The 25,284-nt window shown below is 49.4% G+C and overlaps 2 protein-coding genes and 1 long non-coding RNA gene across 30 annotated transcripts in view; 1 reads left to right on the plus strand and 2 right to left on the minus strand.

Annotated features, from left to right (window-relative positions):
• IMPA2 (inositol monophosphatase 2) overlaps nt 1–3,913 on the minus strand; it is a 28,267-nt gene extending 24,354 nt beyond the window's left edge. Inside the window, exon 1 of the mRNA XM_033837538.2 lies at nt 3,707–3,913. Coding sequence (XP_033693429.1) covers nt 3,707–3,802 — 96 coding nt within the window. The 5' untranslated portion in view covers nt 3,803–3,913. The remainder of the gene's footprint in view (nt 1–3,706) is intronic.
• Nucleotides 3,914–8,610: 4,697 nt separating this feature from the next.
• LOC109547547 (uncharacterized) lies at nt 8,611–16,101 on the minus strand. The gene is made up of 3 exons (XR_002173345.3): nt 15,942–16,101; nt 12,391–12,646; nt 8,611–9,742 (listed from the first exon to the last, which is right to left on the minus strand). It is a non-coding gene; the product is annotated as an uncharacterized lncRNA (long non-coding RNA).
• The window catches only part of MPPE1 (metallophosphoesterase 1), a 32,926-nt gene continuing 23,440 nt past the window's right edge, over nt 15,799–25,284 (plus strand). For 11 of the 28 annotated variants that reach the window (XM_073790486.1, XM_073790487.1, XM_073790488.1 and 8 more), the window contains exons 1-3: nt 16,650–17,157; nt 17,260–17,313; nt 17,396–17,458. In XM_073790486.1, coding sequence (XP_073646587.1) covers nt 17,001–17,157; nt 17,260–17,313; nt 17,396–17,458 — 274 coding nt within the window. In that variant the 5' untranslated portion in view covers nt 16,650–17,000. The other 17 variants (XM_073790490.1, XM_073790508.1, XM_073790509.1 and 14 more) reach the window with 15 other exon arrangements.

Below are 25,284 nucleotides of genomic sequence, written 5' to 3' on the forward strand. Positions count from 1 at the left end.
TTTGACCTTAAGGAAAACACAAGCTGCATAAGAAAGAAAAGAATATGTAATACAACCATGCTACCCAGCTTGACCGTGTGCTACATGTGGTCATAGCACGTGAGCACAGGCACCAATGGAACCAACAGGTAACGCAGCCACAGGACATAACAGTGTCTAATGCGGATGACACAAAAAAAGAGCTACTATTTAGAAAACGGGTGTAACTACCAGAAAACTGAAAACAGTGAGTTCTGGGGAAAAGGATGAGGATGACACGGGACAGGACACTGCTGGTTCCATGACAGTCCCTTCAGCAGTATTTCACTTTTTAAACTCCCTGTGTGAATAACTGATAAAAATAAAATCACAAATCAAGACAACACCTGTGGGGACTTCCCTGGTGGTGCAGTGGTTAAGAGTTCACCTGCCAATGCAGGGGACATGGGTTCAAGCCCTGGTCTGGGAAGATCCCACATGCTGTGGAGCAACTAAGCCCGTGCGCCACAACTACTGAGCCTGTGCTCTAAAGACTGCAAGCCACAAACTACTGAGCTCCTGTGCTGCAACTACTGAGCCCATGTGCTGCAACTACTGAAGCCCGTGCACCTAGAGCTTGTGCTCCCCAACAAGAGAAGCCATCACAATGAGAAGCCCACTCACCACAAGGAAGGGTAGCCCATGCTGGCCGCAACTAGGGAGAAAGCCCATGCACAGCAATGAAGACCCAATGCAGCCACACACACAAAAACAGAAACAAACAAACAAAAACACCTGTGGCAATGCAAGCCAGACAAATAGGGATGTTGGGTCAGAGCCCCCGCTGTGCCCCTCTGCTCTGGGCAGTTGGAGGTGGACATAGGGCATTCCCTCAGAGCACACTGGAAAATTCTTCCCTGTCTGACAACTAATATGTAAAATAAAACTGACAGGATTCTCAAATTTGATGGCAATCCTAAACATTTATATGACCCTACCAATAACAAGTTTGAAGCCTAATTAAACTTTTCTAAACCATAGTAATCAATTTCAATGAGCCATCCTACAGGAAAGCCTGAATTTACCTTTCTAGTCTCTCCATAGAAAGTACTACAAAATCGTTGTCATTCAAAGATGTAAAGAGTATAAAGCCAAAAATGGGAAAAGAGTATTACAGAAGATTGAGAAGCAGTTAAAAAGTTATTCTTATGTATTTTGTTATATTTGTTAGCCTCTTAAAATTTATGCTGTTGTGATCTTTCTTATTCTAAACTTTTATATCTAATTTTGAATTTGTAATTTTGTATTTTTTTTCTTAAAGAGGTCCTGTAAATTGTCTAAACTTCAGATTCAAGAAAACCTGGATCTATCCCTGCAGGACAACTTAAAAAGCATAGTTTTCTAAGACACTTTTTTTTTTTTTTTTTGCGGTACGCGGGCCTCTCACCGCTGTGGCCTCTCCCGTTGCAGAGCACAGGCTCCGGACGCGCAGGCTCAGCGGCCACGGCTCACGGGCCCAGCCGCTCTGTGGCATGTGGGATCTTCCCAGACCAGGGCACGAACCCGTGTCCCCTGCATCGGCAGGCGGACTCTCAACCACTGCGCCACCAGGGAAGCCCTAAAATACTTTTGCTCACACATCACCTAAAAGATGATAAATACCCATTTCGATGAATATCACTCTGTGTACTCGTGGTGGTGATGGTGTGGGGCTGACGTCACCCCCTTCCCCAAAGCCCAACAGCCAGGGAGGGGCTTCTGCAGTGGTACAGTGGTTGGGACTGGAAGGGATGCTTCTCAGGGGCACCACAGGGATGGGTGGTGGAGAGACAAGGAAGGAGGGGTCTGGGAGGCCTCTCAGGATGTGGCAGAGGGGAGGTGGCAGCAAATCGTCCAGGGCTGCCCTGAACCAATGTCTGAAACATGGACGACAGACATTGTCTCCTGGGAGGGAGGGCACTCCCTCTGAATGTAGAGAACCCAGACTCAGTGGAGCACACAGAGCTGTCTCGGGAGTAGCAGACTTAATAAAACAGCAGAACGTGAGAGGGTGGGCACGTTGGGCCACAAGGCCACAGAACCTGTACCAAATGTGCCTCTGGCTAAGGAGGACTCCCAAGAGTCACCACTAACCACCCTTCATGCCTCTTGGGCTACAGGCCAGGTTTTCTCCAATCAGCACCTTGTTACTGTCAGAACATTACTAAGACAGTCTGTTCCTCTTTACACGGGTTAGGATGACCCTGTGTGGCTTCTGTCCCTCCCAGCCACAGACAATTCGGCCACTCTCCCCGCCACTGCCTGGCAGGCAGGAAGCCTCAGCATAATGCCCAGGAGGGAGGGAGCCCAGAGTGCTGGGCCCCCTGATCAGACTTCCAATGGCAGAATCCTTATTGCATCCTTCTCCCACTGTCAAAAAAAGCTTTTTCTGTTGTTCTTTGCAAGTTGCAAAAGCAGAAGCTATCTCTTAAATGAGTTGAAGTTCCCAGGACCCTTAGAACGGTGCCTGCTATATTGCAAGTTCTGTGTAAGCATTTGTAAATTTGTTTAAAAAAAGGGGGGGGGGGTTTCAAAAACCCTTCTGTTTCCTCAAGGATCTAAATTTGAAAAACCACAGAAACCTGTAACAACTCACCAGGGTTTACACAGTGGTGTCTGAATTCTAAACTGGCTTCTTCTCAAAGCTGAAAGAAGAAAAGTTGTATGGCGGAACCTGAAAGTTACCAAATATTCTGAGGACGCTCACTCTGGAGAGGAAGTGAGGGTCTCGGGAGGGGGGAGGTCAAGCGCGCCACTCACACAGTGGACCGGCTTTCCAGGAAGAACGTTTGCCCTGAAGCCATGAGCTCCATCAATGCAGCAGGTAAGGCTGGGGTCCTCCTTTTCCCCAAGGATCAAGTCTCACAGAGGGAGGGTCCACTAGTGTTGAAAGTTAACTTTTAGGGGACCAAGGGACCGCACTGTGACTGTTCACGTTAAGGACTCACTTCAAATGCAGGACTGGCGACAGCCTGACTTTAGCCCGTGGGGCACTTTCAGACCGAAAAGTAACTGCCGCTGGGAACAGAAAATCCGTCTGCGGGCAGGGCTCCTCCTCTGTCCACCCTCCCGCTCCGCTCGCAGGAACGCAGACGAGCGCCTTGACGCGCGAGCAGGGAGCGAGTGGTCCCTACGCCCTGCCTCCCCCCGCGCCCCCCATTCGCCGCCGCACGTGGCCTGAGGAACCCCAGGCATGAAGCACCGAGGAAATGGGGGAACAAAACACACAGGAAAGTGCGAAGAGAGGGGCTGGCCTCTGAAGCTTTCTTCAGCTCCGCTGCTTGACCGTCACCCTTCCGGTGCGGGTAGCAGTTCCTCCAAACGCAGAGTGGAACCCTCTAGACTCCGGATGCGCGAGGACAGGCTGTCCGCCCGACCTCCACGCGTAGGGGTTCTAACCCGGGGCAACCGCACCGTGTCCCGCCCACTGGGTCAAATCCGAGGCAGTCCGCGCGCCCTGACCCGCCCGCTCCCGCCAGGCCGCCCTGCGCCCCGAGCCCGGCCCGCGCCTCCGGGCCGCGGGATCCAGGGCGCCCGTCCCGGCGCAGGCGTGGCAGGTGCACAGTGTGCGGTAGGCTGCGCGGACCTCCTCCGCGGCTCGCGCCCCCAGGTCCCGGCCCGGCCCTCTAGGTCTCCGTCCGCCCAACGCCCTGCGTCCGCTCTGCCCCAAGTCCGAGTGCGCTTGCCGTGCGCCCGGGGCCGCGCTCACCTGTCCAGCCCGCAGCGCCAGCTGCGCCGCTGCCTCGAAGCACTCCTCCCACGGGCCCCCGGCCTGCGCCGCCCCGTCCTCGCTGCTCGGCTTCATCGCGGCCTGCGGGCCCGCCGGTGCCTCCCGCCGCTCCGCGCCTGGGCCGCGCTCGCCCGCCCGTGAGGACTTGCGAGGGACCGGGAGCTGGCGGGGAGCGGACCTGGAGCTGCCCCTGGCCCTGGAGCAGCGCCCAGCGTCCCGTCCCGCCCCTCGCCCCTCCCTGACCCGCCCTCCTGCGCAAACCCCGCCCCGCGCCGAGCCCCGCTCCTTTCCTCCCTGGGTCCCTCTCCCTACGCGACCTGCGATGAGCCCCGCCCCCACAGCGCCGGGCCCCGCCTCTCCGACTCCCCGCTGAAGCTGGGTCCAGCTTGTGGGAAGCTGAGGGCCGCGTGGCGGGAGAGGGGCTCGGCTCGGACCCTCGCGGAGCTCAGAGCCTTTCCCGAGGGTGTGGCCGCGAGCGAGGAGCGTACCCCGCGCGGACCCGGCCGGGCAGCACCTTGGGCGCCGCTGGCCGCGGGTACCGCTCACCGCGAGTACCGGGCGGCGGTCCTCCTGCAGTTGGAGCTCAGGAGCTCAGGAGCTGCCCGGCCCGCCCTGTAACAAGTGCTGACCGCTTTCACCCCGACGGGACCCTGTTCACACTGTCAGCCTTCGTCTGTGCCCGCCGTGCGTTGGACACCTGGTAGAGAGGCTTTAGGTGTAGGAACGAGAGACTGGTGGAAATACAAACAACAAGGAGGAATCAGGAAACGGAGTGTGTTAGGGTCGCCCGGCCACCTCGCCCTACACGTGGGGAAACTGACGGAGAATTGCCCGCTCCGCCCGGCCACACTGGGGCAGCCGAGGGCAGGCTCCGCTCCATCTTTCTTGTTCATATTTTTCATGATTGTCAAATAGGGAGTTGGTTTCCGAAAATACTTAAGACTGCGCTTCGGATGCTTCATTTTAAAATTAAGTGTATTCAGTTGCTGATCCTCATGGCAGGTTTTCATTAGAGATTACTCCCAGCACAAAGCAAAATTAGGAAGTTAGGACATTTCTCTTTGGCCTCTTCTCAGCTACCCTTTCTGAACACACCCCCACTCCCAACCCCGGCCCGGACCAACCTGGGGCTCAGATAAACTCACATGGAGTCCAGCCTATCACACATCTAGAGAAAAAGACCGTAACTTCCTTGCCTAACTTCCAAAAATCTTAAGGCAGAATCATGTGGTTTTAACTAGTGTGAAGTTTGGTGCCCCCAGGTTTCCTAAGTACTTTAAGTATTGGCCTCATTCCTTCCTTGCTGTGTGCATTTGAGCAAGTTACAAATAACCTCTTTTGACTCAGTTTCCTCAACTGTAAAATATTTTTGGTAAGTATTATACGGGTTAACATACATGTGCTTGGTACTTCTTGTTTTTTTTTTAATTTCATTGAAGTATAGTTGATTTACAGTGTTGTGTACAGCAAAGTGACTCAGCTATACATATATAGTCTTTTCCATTATGGTTTACCACAGGATATTGAATATAGTTCCCTGTGCTATACAGTAAAACCTTGTTTATCCATTCTATATAAAATAGTTTGCATCTGCTAACTCCAAACTCCCAGTTCTTCCCTCCCCCAGCCCCCTCCCCATTGGCAACCACAAGTCTGTTCTCTATGTCTGTGAGTCTGTTTCTGTTTTGTAGATATGATCATTTGTGTCATATTTTAGATTCCACATATAAGTGATATCACATGGTATTTGTCTTTCTCTTTCTGACTTACTTCACTTAGTATGATCATCTCTAGGTCCATCCATGTAGCTGAAAATGGCATTATTTCATTCTCTTTTATGACTGAGTAATATTCCATTGTACATATGTACCACATCTTCTTTATCCATTCCTCTGTTGATGGACACTTAGGTTGTTTCCATGGCTTGGCTGTTGTGAATATTTGGCACCTCTGTTATTAAAGACTTGTTCACCAATGTACCCTAAGGTGATCACCATACTGCTTAGCTATAATGGGTGCTTAATAAATATGCTAATCATTGAATACTGAAATCAGCCTTTTCTAATGGATTATCCAAGTTTCCCGTGCTTTAATGGTGATTCGCTGTGGAAACGTGAAATGCTCCTTCACCATCATGCCCTGTATGCCAGTCTGCTCGCTGCCTCTTCCAGGGGCCCTGGGGAACCACAGTAACTTTGGTAGCCCCTAGAGTACCGGGCTCCGCCCTGGAAAACGATTTCCTAACTGCCCCTTCCCACCCCCACCTGAGGGTGCAGCCTAGGTGGATGCTCTGGTTATCAGGAGGTGGCATGCAAGGTGCCCAAGCTGGGCCAAAGGTGGGGGTGCGGTGAGAGGTGGGAGGGCATTCAGGAGAGACTGTCTCCTTTATGCCTCCCCCTCTGTCCTTATTAATCTGGGAGTCCCTTCCCTCCTGTCTTTTCTGGGACAAAGCAAAGTCTAAATAAATAAAATGTCCAAGTTTTCTTTTCTTCTACCTACTTCTCTACCTCCCCAAGTTACTTTGATCTTATTTCCCAGGGCCACGACGGCTGGTTTGGACATTTGATGAGTTTGTTGTTTGTTTCATCTCATCTGAATCCCAGTATGACGTCTGGCCATTCTTAACCTCAGGTGGGCCCCCACACCCCCCACAACCCCCGTCATCTGGATCCACCCTCCTCCACGCTGACCGTGTGCCGAGACGCACGAGACGATCCTAGTGGATGGAGGCCAGGGAAACTGTCAAACATCCCCCAGTGCAGAGGACAACTCTCCCCCCGCCACACACACCAGAGCAAAAGATTGTTCAGCGCAAAAGGATAATAACCCTGGGGTTGAGAAATCATTTCCTACTTTAACTTTATTCCGAGGAGTCTGGCTCCAGGTCAAAATTACATGTGTGATTTTTCAGACCTGACCATAGGCAACTACAGAGTTTTACCTGGCAGGTCTCACAGGGGTGGGGTCTGCCCTCCCTGCACTGGACTTGGGACTCGGCCAGCGTGCTGCCATTTTCTGGAGGGAGTTCAGCCCAAGACTCAGAAGCCTCCCCACCCACTTCCCCAGCCGTGCTTTTGGGCACATCTGTGAGCCTGGCCCAGGCACCTCCATCCCCTTTCTCAGGGTCTCTGCCAAGACCACCTTGTCTGGGGGCCTTGAAGACCTTGCCTCTCCTCTGACTCAGAATCAGTAATTTTCCACTCCTAGGCCTCCCCAGGCCCCTCCCAGGCCCCTAGGTCCCGGCAACTCCCCAACTGGCTGCAGACCTAGACACATTATGCAATTATTTGCTTTTCTTTGTCTTTGAATCTAGTAGGCACTTGCTTTTAGAACTGAACGAACAGAAGCATGTGTCAGTTTTGAGCTGACAAACCAAAGAGGTAACTCACAGTAGATAACAGAATAAGGCCTCAGGGACTTTTGTGGACGGCTTGGCAAAGGGAAATGTGACTGGGGTCAAAGTAAACCCCTCCGTTTTGCTCTCAGAGAGTAACTGCGAGTGTGGAGCAGGTGCCTGGACTGAGGAGCAGGTGTTATGATTCTCTGATACTTAAAGCTGCTTAGGTTAGCGTCCAACTGTGCTCTGGCGGGTCGTCCTGGGGTATCTTGTTCAGTTCTCGGCATGCTCCAAAAGTTATTTACTTTAACACGTGATTAAGGGCATTTCAGAATGAGCTTTCTCACACATGTTCAAACCAAGAAGTTACTGAGTTTAGTTTGCAGGAGAGTCCGAATCTCCACTCCTGTAGGCATGCCCTCACATGCTGGCTTCCTTCTTAAACACGGCTGCAGGCCCCCCCAGCTACCACCCAGGAATGTTCGTTGCTGCCCTAATGGTCAAGGGCCACAGCCTCTTGGTCCTTGAGACAGGCCAGTCAATGCTTCATCACAACGAACCACGGGTGATCATCTGACTGATAGTGATGCGCGGCCACCATGGGCCGCTTCTCATCAGCAAGGAGCCTGGCACTGCATTCAAGGCCTGCCCTGCCCACATCAGTCCCGTGGCCTGACCTGTGAGTCTGCTTTCTTGGACCATCACTCCCAGCATGACATCAATCATGGTCGGTCAGGACAACAGAAACAACACTGGGTATTTCAACAGAGAGAACTGAATAAAAGAAATTGGATAAGCAGGTAAAAAGGCAAAAAAAGAGAACTGAGGCCGCAGAGATAGTAAGGCAGGAAGCAGCTCCCAGCCTCAGAGCTGGGGTTGCCAGAACCTGCTGGGAGGGAGGGGTGCCAGGGGCTGCGGCCAAGAGGCGCTGGGGGCAAGACTGCTGCCTGTGGGAGCTGCCGCCTCTGCCAGGTGCGGGCAGGCTGGTTCAGGGTGCAGTGCTGTCAAGACCAGTAGGCGAGCAGGCCCTGTTCCCTCCTCCAGCTGCCCAGCTCCTCCAGGCCTCTCGCTGGTGGAGCCTAGCAGGGAGCCAGCTGGCAAAGGGACCTGCATAGTCTTAGCCCCGCGTCAAAATGCAGAGCTGAGAAGATGGCTCTGAGCTGGGAGACCAGTAAGCAGCACAGCCTCCCTGCCCTCCTTCCCTGAGGATGCCCAGACTCCTCAGGTGGCCCCCACGGCCCTCACCATCTGCAACCCCCCCACCCCAGTGTCTGCTGCCCCTGGGAAGCTGCTCCCCATCACTCAGGTGGAACTGGTGATGCCCGCTCCCTTACGCTGCTCTGGACCTGCCCAGGGAACCAGGAAAGCCCTGAGCACTTCTCTTTATGTTGACATGTCTGTTCCCCGGACTAAAATTCCTAAGCCCTTGAGGAAAAGAATGGGTTTTCATTATTGTATCTCCAAAGACAGTGCTGTGGTTGGCACGTAGTAGGTGCTTTAAGAACATTTGTTGAATGAATGAATATGTCTTAAGTATTTGCCCAATTATGGTTATCAATATTCTAATCATCAGAGGTCCTATGAAACATTCACATACAAATTGAAAGCCTTTAAAGGAAGGTAAAGGATATTGGACTCAAATTAAAAAAAAAATCTTTCCCAGTCTATAGAAAACTAATATAACTTCCATTTAGTCATCGAATGCATTGGGTAGCTCTTCAGAAAGCTTGAATATCTGGGTGTCTGAAAGCCTCCACCGCTGCATGAGATGATTAACACATGGAAAACGCTTGTGGTCTGAGACTAGGAGGTGCTTCTATATAGGGTGGAAGTCTTTATTTCACATTTTCTTTGGGAAAGATGGTAGAAACAGCACAATCCTACTAAGTTTCCTCCCAGGAAACGCAGGACCTTCTCTTTTCTGCTCCCTGGAGAATGGAAGGGCTCAAGTGATATCTCTGGGCTCAGGACTGGCCCAGTGACAACTGTGGAGGCTAAAATAATGCTGACTTAGTAATCATTTGAAAGGCACATTAATCAAGGGGCACAGATGCTTTAAGGAGAATGAGGCTGATGCTTCTGCCGACTCAGGCAAGGAGACCAGGCAGCCAGGCTGGCCCGGGGGAGGCCACAGCGGGAGCAGAGCTGGGCGTGGGTGACAGGCAGTGGGCGATGAGCTGGGCCATGTGAGCACAGGTTGCCCAGCCCCAAGCGGGTGTGACGGGGGCAGGGCTGGCCATGTGCAGCTGGATCTTGGGTCCGAAATTCCAAGCTGGGCACTAGTTTGCCCACAGAGATGGTCACACCCACACGACAGTAATACGGCCAAGCCCGGGAGATGTCCACCCAGCTAAGTATATTCCATGCAAAACATTGTCTTTAGCTGAGGTAATGTCCTTTCTGTATTTGGGTGAAAAAAGGTTTCTGTAATAAAATGATTCTGATGGGAGATGGCAGGTTTTGTTTTGCTTTTCCCTCTCACTTGGCCACATAAATGGTTGACAAATCTATGTAGGTCACCCAAAAAAAAATTTTTTTTTTTGAGCTGTCATTGGCGTCTGGAATCCAGAAGTCTGGGAACCATGGAAACGGCTTGTCCCCGGGGCCCTGTCATCAGTCTTTCCTTAACCGGATGGGAAGAATCAGAGGGGTCCAGGGAGGGCACACTGCATCCTTGCCTGATGAGAAGAGAAAAACAAGCTGGTGAGAATCTGCAGAACTCGCTGAGCTGTTCCAGGAACTGAATAGGGAACGCTCGCTCTCTCCCAAAACGCCCTTTTGGGTGGAAAAACACCCATTGGAAAACACTACTGTTACATAAATATTCCAAAAATTGTATTAATCAGAAAAAAATCCTACAGTCTTTAGGAAGAAAGAGCTTTGGCCTTTTCTGCAGTTTGAGCAGCTGCATGTCCTTTGCTTTTCGAAACTGTGGCCAGAGGCCTGTCCATTGAGTGTTTGGTGGGGAGGGGGTGTTATGCTCAGAAAAGAAAAGAAGCTGGTGTTTTTTTTACCAGTCCTTAATGAACTAAAATTATAAAATCAAAACCAAATGTTCTTCAAGCTTTATGTTCAGTTTATGAGTCTTGCTAATCTAGTCAATGGCCTGATAATGTCAGCAAGTCCGAAGACAGTTCTGTAATCAATGCTCAGCTTGTATATACATTTGACAGATTAAATTCCCCCAAACAACAGCATTTCTAAACTTGACCAAGTTACGGTAGATAATTCAAGCTGTAATTATGAATGGAGTATCTGCTTCTTTCAAACACTTCCACAGGGCACGTTTATAATCCTTGAGGGCAGATTCCCCCTGCACACGTCCGTGTTCTTATCCACCTGATGCATCAGACTTCCAATCCCAGCAAATCAGGCGCCCTGACCCCATCAAACAGACTAAGAGCAGTCGAAGCAGACATAACACAGCACGTGACTCGAAATCTTGCTGCCACAACTGGATACAAGCCAATGTCTACTCAATTGTGGGTAATTTCTCCTCTACACCTTTCAGTGTTTTCAAACGTCTTGCAGTTAACATATTACTTTTACATTTAAAATGTCTTTGGAAAGTAAAGTTTTCGTGGCGGGCTGACAGCAAAAGCAGCTGCAGAGAGTTAAAATATCGGTGGATGGGCGGGAAGGGAGGCTGCAGGGGCTGGGGGCTCCACTGTTCACTGGAAATTAGTCATAGACTTGAACTTCCAAACTCTTTCTCTGGAAACTTGTGAAGACAGATGTTTAAGAACTTGATTAATAAAGCTCTACTTTCTGTCCCATATTTGAGGATGATTCCAAAGAAAACATGTTATGTTCCCTGCCTCTTGTCCAGAGATGTAAATGCTTTCCATTCTGCTGTGTGCTCGCTCGTTGAAAAACGCACAGCCCAGAGGTCAGAATGTAAGTAACCAGCGAAGCAGCAGAAACATTGATTTATCCCAGTAATCCCTAGTCAACGTTCCCTGTCCTGAGGTTTCCTTCAGAATTGGTTTATCTTTCATTTGTTACAGCAAAGCTTTCCTCATTTATGAGCTCTTCACCAATTATCCTACCAGATAACAATACTTTCAGATGTCCTAATTCTTAGTACTTTGTTGTCCTTTGTGACTTAATTTAAAACTCTGTCTTGGAAGAATTCTTAACTTTTTCAGAGCCCCAGATGATGTGAATGAAACAGTATTATCGGTGAGGTCAGTGCGTGTTTTTAAACAGTTTAACATGAGAAACAAATGTAAAAGCCTCCAGATTTTGTCTTCCCTACTCAGCTTCCCCTGGAATTCTGCTGAACAATTTATTTCCTAACCCAAACTTACCTGGTTAGGGGCTACTGTTTTGACCATCACGTGAAGAGGAAACCTATTTTGACACTAAATGGAGCCCAGGGTGCGAAGTCTCATTCGGCAGAGGGCAGCTCGCGCCATCTGCTGGGGACATTAATAGTCCTTCCATCCGGTCATGAAGTAATTGGCTGCAAGCTAGTTAGTTCACGACCTGATCGCCTTTACTACTTCTGACGGACAATTTTTTTTTTTTTCTGACCGACAGTTATTTGCCTTGAGACCCTCTGTCTTTTAGATTATGTTTCAGGGAAAAGCAAAGTATAGTTGACCCTAGAGATAAAAATAATTTAAACCCAAACATGCAGTTATCCCAGCCATTATCTGCTCTTACCCTAAAGGATGCTCTAGGAAGGGCTAAGATAATAGGTGTAGTTTGAAAATAGCGGATTTCTTTAGGCTGATCACAGTGGGGGTGGGTGTGGGTGTGTGTGCGCGCACGTGTTCCCACCAGAATGATGTCCCTCCCTCCCTTTTCTCCTTCCTCCATTTCTTTCTTTTTTTTTCAGTTTTCTGTCTCTCAGTTCTTTCCCTTTTCCCTTCCTTTAATCCTTCCACTCTTACTCCTCCTTCTCCTCCTTTCTTTTCCTTCTCCTCCCCCTCCTCCTCCTCTCTCCATCTGTCTGTCTTTCCCTCTCCTTCTGTCTGTCTTTCCCTCTCCTTTTCTAATTAACAAAAACCATTTCTGGAGAATCTGATGTGTGTCCAGAAGAAAGAGCATGAGTGAAACAGCTCTACGAATATCCTTCTGTTGGCAAACTCCCCACCTCCAGTCGTGGCAGAGGACGGTGATGTGCTCTGAGGAAAGACATCTGCCCGGGAACTCAGGGCCCTTGTGGTTCTTGAGTGCTAGGCTGGGAACACCCTGTCACTAGCCTATCTGGTGGGGCCTCTGCAGCCTAGAGGGACAGCAAGGGTGCAGTCTGGGACCTGGCCTTTGGGGTTCAAAACTTGGCCCTGGTCTCGTTGCCCATATCAGTTGTTTCTCTTACCACTATCCAGCCTGCAGAGGTGCTGAGCCCCTGACCTCTCCACTGTCCTGGGAGCACCCCCCTGTGGCGGTGTGGACACTGGCCTTCGCGACCTGGCCTTCCCTGTAGATGCGGGGTCCACTGCTTTCTCGGCTTGGTTCCAACTGGTTGCTCTTCCAAGCTCCATGCAGCTGCTTCAACTGTGGGTACTTTAATCCTTGCTCTCCTCTGCTTGTGACGACAGTGTTTCTACACCGATGGCTCCGGCTAGTTCTACCTGCAGGGATTTAAGAAAATCGCTGTGTCTAATATGAACTGGAAACGCAATGAACCAATCCTAGAAGCTCTGGGTCTACTTCTGGATTGTTTTGTTTCTCTTTATAAAAGTATAATATACCAAGTTGGATAGATTATAGATAGCTTAAGAGAGAAAAAGTTTCCCTGAATCTCGAAAACATTAAAGAACCAATAATATCCTGAGCAAAAGTCATGAAAGAATCATAATCATTTTTCATCAGGCACTGATAGAATATCCCATAGTTACTAATCTGCTTTATCCCCTCTTATACATGCAAGAGTGTTAGAAGGACACTACAAATAATATTGCTACCAATAATGCTTACTGAAAACAAGAATTCGTCTCTGCATTTGTGTTCTCCATTCTTCCGCCATTAAAAAAAAAAGCTGTACATCTATCTTGTCAGAGCGTATAGCTATTACATACCACTCTCTCTCTTAACCCTAACTTGGTCTTAGTTCAAATGACACTGTGACTTTGATGTTCACCTCCGGTCTTTACAGCAATGTCTCTCCCTAGTCATTCTGATGGTCTGAAGATTGTTTTCTGGGAGAAATCACAGGAACTGAATTCTCTGAATTCCTGCATGTTGATAACAGTGGTCTATGACCTTAATACTTGAAATTCATGGCTCACATTTTCTTTCCTTACAAAATCTTAAGTACATGTACTTTGGTCTCTTGTGGCATAAAGCACACTGTCAGAGTTTGATGATAACCTAAATCCTATTCCCTCACTTGCTGTTTTTGCCTGGATGCCTAAAGATTTTTTTCATTTTTATTGAGAACCCAATAATTTTACTAGAATATGTCTTGGTGATGAACATTCTGAATTCATAGCCTCAGGTACGTAGTGTTTGCCTTCGATATGTTTCAAGTATGCCTATTTTTAATTTCAGGAACGTTTCCTTGAATTGCAGGTTTTAGAACTGTTCTCTCACGTTACTTTTATCTTCTGGGACTCCTGTTATCTGTTGGTTGCTCTTGGCTGTCCTCAATATTTGTCAGCCTCTCTTACACTCATTTGTCTTTCTTCATTTTTTTTAAATTTATAAAGATTTTCTCCTTTTCACTTTCCATTTCTCTTAAGGTGCTGTTTGTTAAGTTCCTTTCATTCCTTTAGTTCAGTCTTTATTTCTTAATTTTTTCTTTTATTTCTAATTTCTCCTGATTCTGATTTACATTGTCTCTCATTCTCTGAATGTCTTTAGTTTGTTCTGAAATAGTAGGTGACAGTTTTGGTCTGTTTTGTGGGTATGTTTCTGTGGCATGCTTTCATCGTCTTCAGGAATGTTATACTATTTGTTGTTCTCTTTTTTCTGATGATAACTTTGCTAACTTTTGACCTCACTTCTTCCCTAATGCTCATTCCTGAATTTACTTCTGAACATCCAAAAGGAGCAGCGTTCAGAGAGCTTTCGCAACACCTTCTGTTGCTGTCATCGGCGGGCTAACGTGTGAGAGCTTGCCTTCTGCAATTCCCTCTTTCCCAGTTTTATCTGCACTTCTTTCCTCCATGTCTCTCGTCCATGTCCTGAAAATTCTCATCCCACCCTGGGAGTCCCCCTCCATGTGGGGTCTTCTTCCAGAAGAAGAATTTCTCCAGCCCCTCAGGCCCATCCGTGGGCCCCTTGCTGCTGGACGAAGAAAAATCCTTCCTGTTTTCAGCTGCTCTCCTCTCCATGCTTCCTGCGGAACCTGATGCTATTTGGGGTTCCCTGTCATCAGGTTCATTAGATTCTTTACTGTTCCTGTTTCTACCTGCATCTACACTGATGTCACCCGGTCTTGTAGTGATCTCTGGTTCATCCTCACTCCCCTGACATTTGGGGGGTTTGTGGGAATAACTCGTCAGATCGTTTTGCCCTAAGCATCGTCTATGGGTTTTGGATCTGGTACCTACTCACTCAGTTCACAGCACCTAATGGATAAATGGCCCTTTAACCTTCAACACATCTGTGAAGTCTCTTTTGCCACGTAAGGAAACCTGTTCACAGGTTGGGAGACGTGGAATGGACATCTTTGGGGGCCATTATTCTGCCAAACACTGTGCCATACACCCATCTCCTTGCTTCAGCATTAGCAACATTTTGCCAATAGCGGTTATTCTCCTATTTCCCTACCGTAAAATTTTTTTCTGGAGTATTAAAGAAAATTCCAGAAATCATATAATTTACCTATAAGTATTTTAGTATGATTCTCTAATCTTAAAAAACTACAGGGGAATTCCCTGGTGGTCCAGTAGTTAGGACTCCAAGCTTCCACTGCAGGGGGCATGGGTTTGATCCCTGGTTGGGGAATTAAGATCCCACATGCCACGTGGGGCAGCCAAACAAAACAAAAAACCCAAAACCAACCAACCCACCAACCAAACAAAAAACCCCAAGAGCATTATCATAGCAAAATTACCAATAACTCTTTAGTATCACCTAACATTCATTCCATGTCCAAGTTTCCCAATCTTTTAAAAAGTGTTTTTGGTGTTTTTTTTGAAGTTAGTTTGTCCCAATCATGACCCAACCCAGGCCAGGAACTGCATTTGGCTGCCTTGTTTCCCGTCTGATTTGCAACAACAGATCCTCCTCCTGCCCTCCTCCCTTTTGTCGTGATGCTACTTGTTGAATAAAGAAATTGGGTCATTTGGTCTGTAGACTCCCCACATTCTGGGTTCGGCTGACCGCCTCCTGCTGGTGTAGCATAACATGTTCCTTTGGTCCCTGTATTTCCTTAAGCTTGTAGTTCTAGGCGTAACCGGATTTCATTTTTTTTCCTTTACTTTTCCGGTTAGTGAGAATACTTTGGAGGTGATGCTTACCTCCTGTTGCATCATATCACTGTTCATACAGAGTCCAGTTGTGCCGGTTTTGGTGATGTTAAAATTGTTTATCTGGGCATATTTGAAAATATTCAAATATTTTAATTAATAATAATAATTACCACTTACTGCTTACTTACATATACCAGGAATTTTGCTAATTGTTTTCTATGCGACTTCTTATATTACATCTCAGTACATTCATTGTACTCATAGATTTGAAAAACGGACCGGACTTAGTTGTTTGGAAGACTGAACCACTGCTCCGAGCTTCAGTTTGTTTTTTTGACATAGTGATTCTTGCTTTTGATATACGTGGTTATTTTGAGGATTATTTGAAGTAATGATATGAAAGCATATTGAAAAGTAGAACACGCCCTGCTATAGTGTTATAAAAAATTTTTTTAAAGAAAATCCAAAATAAACAGTTACTGTGATGTCTGTCTCACTTATTCCGCACCCGTTTCTTGAAGGCGCTAAGCCAGGCCCCGCAGAAGAGGATGAAAGCGGCCCGGTGCCGGCGCGCAGCAGCCGGAGAGGCGGGGACGCAGGTGAGCGGCCGCACAGCCACCCTCCGCGGGAGCCCGGGGAAGGGCCCAGAGCCGGCCCGGCGCCGTGCGCCTCGCCGTGCGCGCCCCTGCCCAGCGTCCCTACCCAGCTTCCCTACCGTCTCCAGCCACAGGCGCCCCCGCCCAGCGCCCCGTGTGCGTCCCCTCCCCGCGCCCCACCCAGGCCCGCGCCCTGCCCCAGTGCCCCGGCCCCCGCCTCCAGTGCGCCGGCCCCCGCCTCCAGTGCGCCCCGCCCCTCCGCCTGCGCGCCCCGCCCCTCCGCCTGCGCGCCCCGCCCCCAGCCCCTGCACCTCTACGCCCCACTCCCCGCCCCCAGTGCGCCCCGCCCCTGCGCTTCCACTCCCGAGCCTCTACGCCCCGCCCCCCGCGCCCCAACGGCGCTCGGGCCCCGCCCCACGCGCTCGTCGCCCGCAGCCCGCTGGGTCCGTTGCGGAGCAAGCGTCGCGCCGCTGGCAGGTTCGGGACGTCCGGCGCACTGAGACTGGTGCGGGAACGCACGGGGCGCGCCTTGCGGACCGGCGGTGGGAGTCCGCGGCCAGAGGCCGGCGCGGGTCTGGGCCTCCGGGACAGGAGCAGGCGGCTGCGCAGGCAGGTGGGGGCCAGGCAGCTGGGCTCCGTGTCACCTTCGCGCTGAGGCGTCGGTGCTTCCGTTCGTTGCTGTTACCGGCCCTGCGAGCCGCAGCCCCCTTGCCCTTTTAGGAACGCAGGTTTACCTCTTGAGAAAACCGTATACTGGAAATTATTTATTTGCTGGAAAATTACCATTACCTAAGGCCCATGTATTAAATCGTAGGGGCTGCTCCCTTCCTAGTTTGCTGCTGTAGATTTTTAAAAACCCGTCTTAATTTAAAATGTAATTTAAGATGGAAAATTTAACATGCAAACAGCCACTGATGACATTGTGGTAATAATGAATTTAACATTAGTGGACAAGTATTAAACATGTTTTAATGCTAATTTTTTGGGGGAGGGAAGTTACCTATTCAGTGATAGCTTTGAAGTTAAAAATCAGTCAATGGATGAAATATTTTGCTCCCAGTGATGGACTGCAGCTACTATTGTTGTGTGTTGGGCCATACAGAGCGATCTTGTATACGTGTTTTATGTGTAAGTATTTATACTACAACTTAAAAGAACTGTTCTTGGCCAGTAACTAATGTCGGTCGTTAGGTCGTTAGCTCTGTGGTTCTCGCTGTCTTTTACTTTCAGCGTGGCTCGGGTTCCTTGTGGGCAGGAGGCAGCAGCCACTGTGCCGTCTAGGAGGTGATGCATTTTCCGCTTTAACGATAGTTAATGAATGAAAGATTATTCTGCCGCAAAGCACACAGTTTGTCTTTTATTTCAGGTAGAGGCGCTCTGATTTTGGGGAGCACAAGCCAACCTTCATACCGGTCTCTGTCATTAAAAGGTGAGAAGATGACCCAGTGATAGTCCCCTGAATCCAAGCTCCCAACACTTTTTCTTCTTTTTTTAAATATAAAAGTAGTGAATTTAAATCTAAAAGGAAGCCCTTGTTATAGGACATTGTTAACTTATAGGGTCTTCTGTGTGCGTGTCTTCTTTTTTAAAAAAATTGTGGCAAAACCTACATAACATAAATTTTACCGTTTTTAAATGCACAGTGCAGTGGCATTAAATACATTGACATTGTTCTGCAACCATCACCACCATCCATTTTCAGAGCTGTTTCCTCTTCCCAAATGGAAACTCAACATCCATTAAATAATAACTCTCCATTACCCCCACCCCAGGCCTTGGCACCCACCATCCCACTTCTGTCTCTATGGAATTGACTTCTGTAGGGCCCTCATATATAAATTTATTTATTTTTGGCTGCATTGGGTCTTTGTTGCTGCGCACAGGCTTTCTCTAATTGCGTTGAGCGGGGGCTACTCTTCGCTGCGGTGGGTGGGCTTCTTATTGCAGTGGCTTCTTTTGTTGCGGAGCCTGGGCTCTAGGCACGTGGGCTTCAGTAGTTGTGGCATGTGAGCTCAGTAGTTGTGCCTCGTGGGCTCCAGAGCCCAGGCTCAGTAGTTGTGGCACACGGGCTTAGTTGCTCCATGGCATGTGGGATCTTCCCGGACCAGGGCTCAAACCCATGTCCCTTGCACTGGCAGGCAGATTCTTAACCACTGAGCCAGCCACCAGGGAAGTCCAAGGGCCCTCATATAAGTGAGATCGTACAGTATTTGTTGTTGTGTGTCTGGCTTATTTCACTCAGCATACTGTCCTCAGGGTTCATCCATGTTGTGGCCTGTATCAGAATTTCTTTCCTTTTTTAAGGGTTGAATAATATTCCATTGTAATTAGATGTTCATGCAACATTTTGTTTATTCATGATTCATCCATCAGTGGACACTTGGGTTGCTTCCACCTTTTGGCCGTTGTGAAACGTACTGCAGTGAAATTAGTGTACAAATATCTGAGTCTGTTCTTTCAATACGTTTGGGTATGTACCCAGAAGTGGGATTGCTGGATCATATAGTTCTATGTGTAATTTGGGGGGGGAACCACTGTACTGTTTTCCACATTGGCTGCACCATTTTACATTCCCACCAATAGTGCACAAGGATTCCAATTGCTCCACATCCTTGTCAGCACTTGTTATTTTCTGTTTGTTTTGTTTTTGATAATAACCATCCTGTCCCTTTTTTATTTGTTTTGTTTTGAGTGACTTGCGTGAGATCACTTGCTGGGAAATAACACACTGGGGTGTGGGCTTCCCTGGCTGTTGGGATCACCCGGGCCCCAGACTTTAGGGGAGACCCCAGGAGCTCCAAGCACTTCTGTGTCCTTCCCTTTTAGAAGAAAGTGTTTACTCCAAAGAGGCTGGGGAAGACTGTCATCACTTCCTACCAACCAGAGAGCTGCCCGGGCTCTTCCTCTGTTTGAGTCCCACACTGGGGCTGGTGAGAGGGTGGTTCTGGGCACGCATTTGCCAGTCTTTACGTTCCTGCCTGGCTCCCACTCAGAGGAGCAGGAACAGCCTCTGTCCTTTTCCCTCTTGTGTCTGTGATGAGGGTAGACTGTTGTGCATTTAAAGAGAGATGATGGACTGAAACAGCCACGCTGTGTGTTTGTAATTCTAAAATGCCCGGGAAAATAAAACTAAACGTAAGCCATTAAGTCCACACACATTAATTGAGCACCTACTGTTTGCAGGCACCAAGTGGGCGTGAGAGGGGGGGACATAAAGATAAATGGGCTGGGTTCCTGTGCAGGGAGCCGAGAGCCTAGTGCAGTAGGAAGTATTGTTGATGTCATGGCCAGTGCACACAGGCACGTGTACAGAAAAACGGAGCTCAAAGCTTTACTCTGCCTTTCCTCCACAGTGTGCCCTACAGGCTTGTCTTTTCTGTGTTGTTTTATTCTATTTTATTTTTAAAAATTTGGGTCAGAAACCACCAAACTGATTTTATAAACCAGTGATGAGTCTCTTCTAGCTTTTTGAAAAATTCTGGGATAGTAGTGTTATCGAACCAAACTTGGGTCTAATCTACTGACACCAGATTGTGGTGAAGGAAAATGGGGTATTTATTGGAAAGGTGCCAGTACAAGGAGGACAAGTGGCTCCTGCTCTACAACCCCAAACTCCCCATGGTTCTTCAGAGAAAAGTTTTTATAGGCAACATTTGGGGGGAGGGTGCAGGGTGTGTGGCTTTCTTCTGTTTGGTGGGTGGGGAGGTAGCAGGGCGGGGCTCCAGGGATCTTGTGCTCAGCCTGAAGTTGCCTTCCTCCACCTGTGTGGGAGCCTTAGTTCTGCAAAAGAGCTCAAAGTCATTATTGCGTCTTGAGGACCCTGCCCCAAGGCTGCACTATTGTTTCTAGACTGTTACTTCCTTGTCTCTGCATTCCTTCCCTTTCCTGATTAGTAACTGTTTGAATCTGCCCTTTGGGACTCAGGAAAGGTCAAGGAGGTTGAGTGAAGCCTGTTTCCTACAAACGAGAAACGGGGCACACAGAAAGGCCTTGTACCGGAGTGGGCCCCATAGGGTCCTGCTCCATTTCAGTAGATGTTACTGAGCTGTTTTTATACTGTTGTCGTCTGTGTTGTCAGGAATAAGAAGTGTGTGTGTAGTAGAAATCAAAATACCAAGATTCAGCCCTGTAGGGGTCAGCAGGGCCTCTTACATGTAGATAAGCCAGGAGGGGTCCTAGACCTGTGAGTCTGCCCCTTCATCCGAGGCCACACTGAGCTGTGTCGGGAGCCTGTATGGCTTTCTTGCTGGGTTAAAATTTTTTTTTTTTTTTTTTGCGGTACGCAGGCCTCTCACTGCTGTGGCCTCTCCCTTTGCGGAGCACAGGCTCTGGACGCGCAGGCTCAGCGGCCATGGCTCACGCGCCCAGCCGCTCCGCGGCATGTGGGATCCTCCCGGACTGGGGCACAAACCCGTGTCCCAAACCCGTGTCCCCTGCATCGGCAGGCGGACTCTCAACCACTGCACCACCAGGGAAGCCCTGATGGGTTAAATTTGTTGAGCTTAATAAAACTGACAAATTGAACTTGGGGAGTGAAAACAATAACATTTTATTAATTTTGCCTTTTGAGCCCAAACCGCTAACGCAGAGGAAAGCTTCTAATGTGGACAGAATTATTCATCATTAATCCCAAGAAGACAACACACAGAATATAGTCTTTATCATAACCTCCCACTTCCTCCTCTTACAGGCTGGTGATACAGATGGATAAACACATCTTTTTCGTGTGTTTATTGATCAGGCAGGAGGGGACAGTGGCATCTGCGCCTGGGAGGGACCAGACCCCCTGTCGCTTAGTCTAGGAAAGGACACGTTTTCTCTCCATTCACTTGTGAGAGCCTGGACATGAAAGGGACAGTAGCATTTGGTGGTTCAAGCTGTGGCTGTGTTACCGGAAGGGGAACCCCTTCCAGGGCCCAAGGGTGGGGTCTTTAATACTCAGAAATGAATTGTCCAAGGAGACACATGTACTGATGAAGCAGAAGACTTGACTTTAGTGGGAAGGGGCACCCAGGTGGAGAGCAGCAGGGTAGGGGAACCCAGGAGACCTGCTCTGCCACATGCTTGTAGTCTCAGGGTTTATGGTAATGGGTTTAGCTCCCCAGGTCCTCTATGGCCAGTCATTTTGCTTGTGCCTGTATTTGGTCCAATTCCTGGCAGTGCAGGCATCTCAGTCAAGATGGTTTCCAGCGTGAGGGTTTCTGAGAGGTTGGCAGGACATATTGTACACTGGCGTCTCCTGCCTTCTTTTGGGCTCTCCCTAATTCTTCTGGCTGTTGGTAGCTTGTTTGTCAGTCTGTGTTCCTTATCAGGACCTCCTGTTATAAGATAAATCATGCAAGCGGTCATTATCCTCCCTGGGCAGGGCGGGCGGTTTCAGTCAGTGGTTCCCTAACAGCTGTGGGGATCTTAAGTCACTGGTTTTTATTATGGTTGAGATAAAACATAAGGTTTACTTTTAGTGAGGCAAGGGCCTGGGGGCTTCAGGTGTGAAGCGTTAGAAGCACCACGTAGTGAATGAATGGAGAAGCAGGGTCAGCCTGGCGGCCATGGCTCCCAGACCCTCCAGTCACTGGCCCTCCTTCCCTGGACCTGCTGGGTTCCACTGACCGAGCCTGCGGGAATCCCTCAGGGTGTGAGCTTGACGCTAATCTTGTCCTGAGTAGCCTGCCTCATAGGGATGAAATATAATTCACATTTTATGGTAAGGCGAGAAAACCTTAGATACAAAATTTTTCTCTGCCCATTTGGGCCTCATCCCCCATTTAGTGTGTGCTGTGCACCTGCACTGACCAGCCCTCCTAACTTAGAGAGGGCCTTCCTTCTTCATCTCATCAAGGGTCACAGCTCCTTATGGGGTGACCTTCCTTCTTCAACTTGTAAGGGACCGTGACGGCCCACCACTCACTGCTTGTACATGCAGGTCTGGATTGTGTAAACTGTCAGTGATACATTTGATGTGTGACTCTTTGTCTCAGAAACAAAAGAGCATCTCCCAGGTTGGCTTGAATAAAATTTTCCATTTTTTCCTTAGATCGACTGTTGGTTAATTTTACTGTCAACAATAGAAAGACTTACTTTAAAAAAAAAAAAAAAGCACTTTTGTGAACATTTCTGTTAATCTCCACGGGTGCAGTGGGAGCAGGTGCTGTGACCCCGCGAGGCCCAGGGAGGGTCGGGGACTTGCTGAGGTCCCCCAGCAGAGCTGCGGTCGATTCTCACAGATCTGACGGAGGATGCAACACCGGAAGAAGAGCCAGGGCTGCTCCGTCTCGCTCTTCCCTGCCCCGCCGGCCGCAGGGTAGTGATTGGTTGCCCATGGCTGCAGGTTCCCTCGAGCCGGGCCCGGAAGTGAGCAGCAGCCAGGTCCCTGAGGCCGGCCGCAGGCTAGGAGCCAGCAGAGGGCCGTAGAAAGCAGCTGTGGTGGAAGTGACGTCTGGGCCCCTGGCGTGGGGCTCAGAGCCACGCCTGGCCTGGTTCCCCCACCGTGTCAGCCCTAAACACTGCCTTCACTTCAGAAGGTCAAGGGGGTGGGCTGTGGCCATGACGTTGCAGACAGCGTTAGGAGCACGACTTTGATGGATGGTACAGTGAGTTTTGGAAAGAGGAAGAAAAGCAGTTTCCAAGCTTTGAGAAAAAGGAACTCTGTTTGAAAGATTTGGTGTAAGAAGCTGTCAAATATGGTTTTCACTCTGATGGTGAGTTCTATTTTTTTTAATGATCACATTATACCAGGTTCACGTGGTATTGGGGTTTTCTCCAGAAAATGTGTCTCAACAGCCTCTGGCTGGCCTGCTGCCCCCCTTCTTTCCTTTCTTCCCCTTCCCCCCCTCCTTCCTTCTAAGTCCTGTGGTTTGTTTGTTTATGGCAGAAAGAACACGGAAGCCTGAGGAAGGGCCAGGGCTCGGCTTGTGCCCTCTGACCCGTTTGCCTGGGCCCTTATCTAAGCTGACAGCTGTGGGGCATAGGGCGGGCTGGGAGGGGTCCCCCGTGCCCACGGTGCAAACCCACCGTGTCTCTTCTTGTCCTCGTGCTCTTGTGTCCTCCCCCCGGGGTGTGACCTCCCTGTGCTCCCAGGTCTCTGTCACCATGCCGTGGGGAACAAGGTTCTCTGACGGAGCAGTGGGTGTGGAGGAGCCATTTAACTTTGTCCTTAGGGTTTTCTCTTGGGAAACTGGGACCCACAGAGCAAAGGCTGCTGACGGAAGGCTCCAGACCAGCCCCAGGGCTGGGGCTCCCTCCTTCTCATCCTCGTGGTTGGGGACATTAGGGTCTAGCAAGTTTCAGCTGCTGTTTTGGCCTTGGCTTTAGGATTTTAGGAGATTCTAGGACTTTGAAAGGAAATGGGACAGTGAGAGCAAGTGGTTTTGGTCCATTTGAATGAGTCCAGGCTGAGGCTGATGGTGTTGAGAGGGTTCGTTACTCCTCGAGTCCCTTCGCTTTTCCCTCTTTTATCAGCGAGCAGAGAGTCCGTGCCCCGAGTCACACTGACGGTTGTCCACACCTGAGGTGTGACCGTGACGGGTGCATGGCAGCAAAAAGGACTTGCTCCTCCTCCTCGTGCCATCCGAGGAAGCGCTGGCCATGTGGGCAGAGGTTCTCATCGGGTGACCACACGTCACGAGGTGGCGCTACCACCCTCAGAGCCACTCTGCACTCTCCTTAGAGAAAACAGGTAGGGAGGACAGTCCAGGTCAGAGGGGAAGGGCTGGCTCCCATCACTGACGGCCCAGACCTGGGGGTAAAGCTGTCGTGTGTCGTGCGTTGTGCGTCTTCCGTGATCCCAGGTCACATGCGCGGCTGCCTGTGACCTCTGTGTCCCAAGGGACGTGTTTAAAATCTAGCCTTTGAGCCCTGCTCCCTCTCCCACCGGGTACTTACTATAAACAATGCGGTTCGCGGGCAGACACGGGACAGGATGGGGAGGTGGGAAGCACCTGCCCGTCATTTCCTCGTTTCTAAAAAGCCGCCTGTGGAGGTGAGTCCTGAGCAGTGCAGCCCCACAGCCGTCAGCATGATTTCAGTCGTCGCAAGCCGGCTTCCTCATTTATCTGTTTCTGGTATTTTCAACACTGGGTTGTGTTTTAAGCTTTTGTTTAATGGCTCAGCATACACGTTTGCCCGTGTTTGTTTTTAGGTGAGGTTTTGCTGTTTTTCCACGTCTTAGGAGTTGTGTGTTATAAACCCCACTGTGGAGTAGGCTGGGCTTGTACAGGTGCAGGTGCGAACATTCTGGAAGCCGGACTTTGCGGCGATTGTTTTAAGCCCTAAAAGAATGAGTGTCCTTGTCCCTTTGGTTGTCAACCATATGAAGGTTCCTAGATCCATCCTAGAAAATCACCCCCCTGGAAAGGACTCTGTATTTATTGGCTCAGTTAAGATCCATGGTGGTGTCTCCACAGCTCCCCCTGCCTTCTGGGGCTTCTCCCGAGTCTGAGCTCTCTGTGGCCTCCAGGTCACCGCCTGTTGTAGAATCCTGGTCTTGAGCACTAGTGGAGGAACCTAAAGTGGAAGGCCACCTCTCAAAACCCACCTCAGGCCACTCTTTCATCAACATTCTCGTCAGATGTGTCAAAAATGGATGCAAAGTTCATCTATGATTCAGATGAACCCGTGAACATTTGAAAGGTTCCCGAAGAGAGACAACCACACATAAATGTCTTATAAAGGAAGGCCATCTAGAGTTTAAGGCTGATGTGTAGGTGAAAACCCATGTTTGTGGGAATGTGTGTAACCCAACGCGGTGTTCATGGCTGTGGCTGCATCAGACCCCAACCCTGAGCCAGCGAGGAAACACCTTGTCTGTGAATGTCTACTTCTTCTGTGGAAGAGCCGTGTAGAAAAGTGGAGAATTCACACCAAAGGCAACACTGTTACATGGGGCTACGGCCTGTTGATTTTTGAGGAGGTAGGTGGGCATCCTTTTGGGAGCCAACTGGCACCTGTTTGCTAATTGTTGACTTTTCCTGTTACGTCTTGCACCTTAAACATCCTTCCCTAGACTCCCTCCATCTCATGATTTCTAAAGTAGTAAAAACTTTGTCATCTTGGTGGGAAGATCATTCTAGTAGCGCTATCCTGTCATGTGGAGGTGTAGAGACCGCCTAGGAAGCCACTGTTTTCCCTTATCTGTAAGTCCTGTGGTGGGTCGTCCTGGTGAAAGTACAGGACAGTCCTGTTTATCTGGGAAGGTGATAGGGTTCTGGAACTTGCTAGTTCTTAATGGAGGGCTAGTGACAGTGGCTTGTTAAGGGA

Source organism: Tursiops truncatus, chromosome 13, assembly GCF_011762595.2.
Source record: "Tursiops truncatus isolate mTurTru1 chromosome 13, mTurTru1.mat.Y, whole genome shotgun sequence".
Classification (NCBI taxonomy): domain Eukaryota; kingdom Metazoa; phylum Chordata; class Mammalia; order Artiodactyla; family Delphinidae; genus Tursiops; species Tursiops truncatus.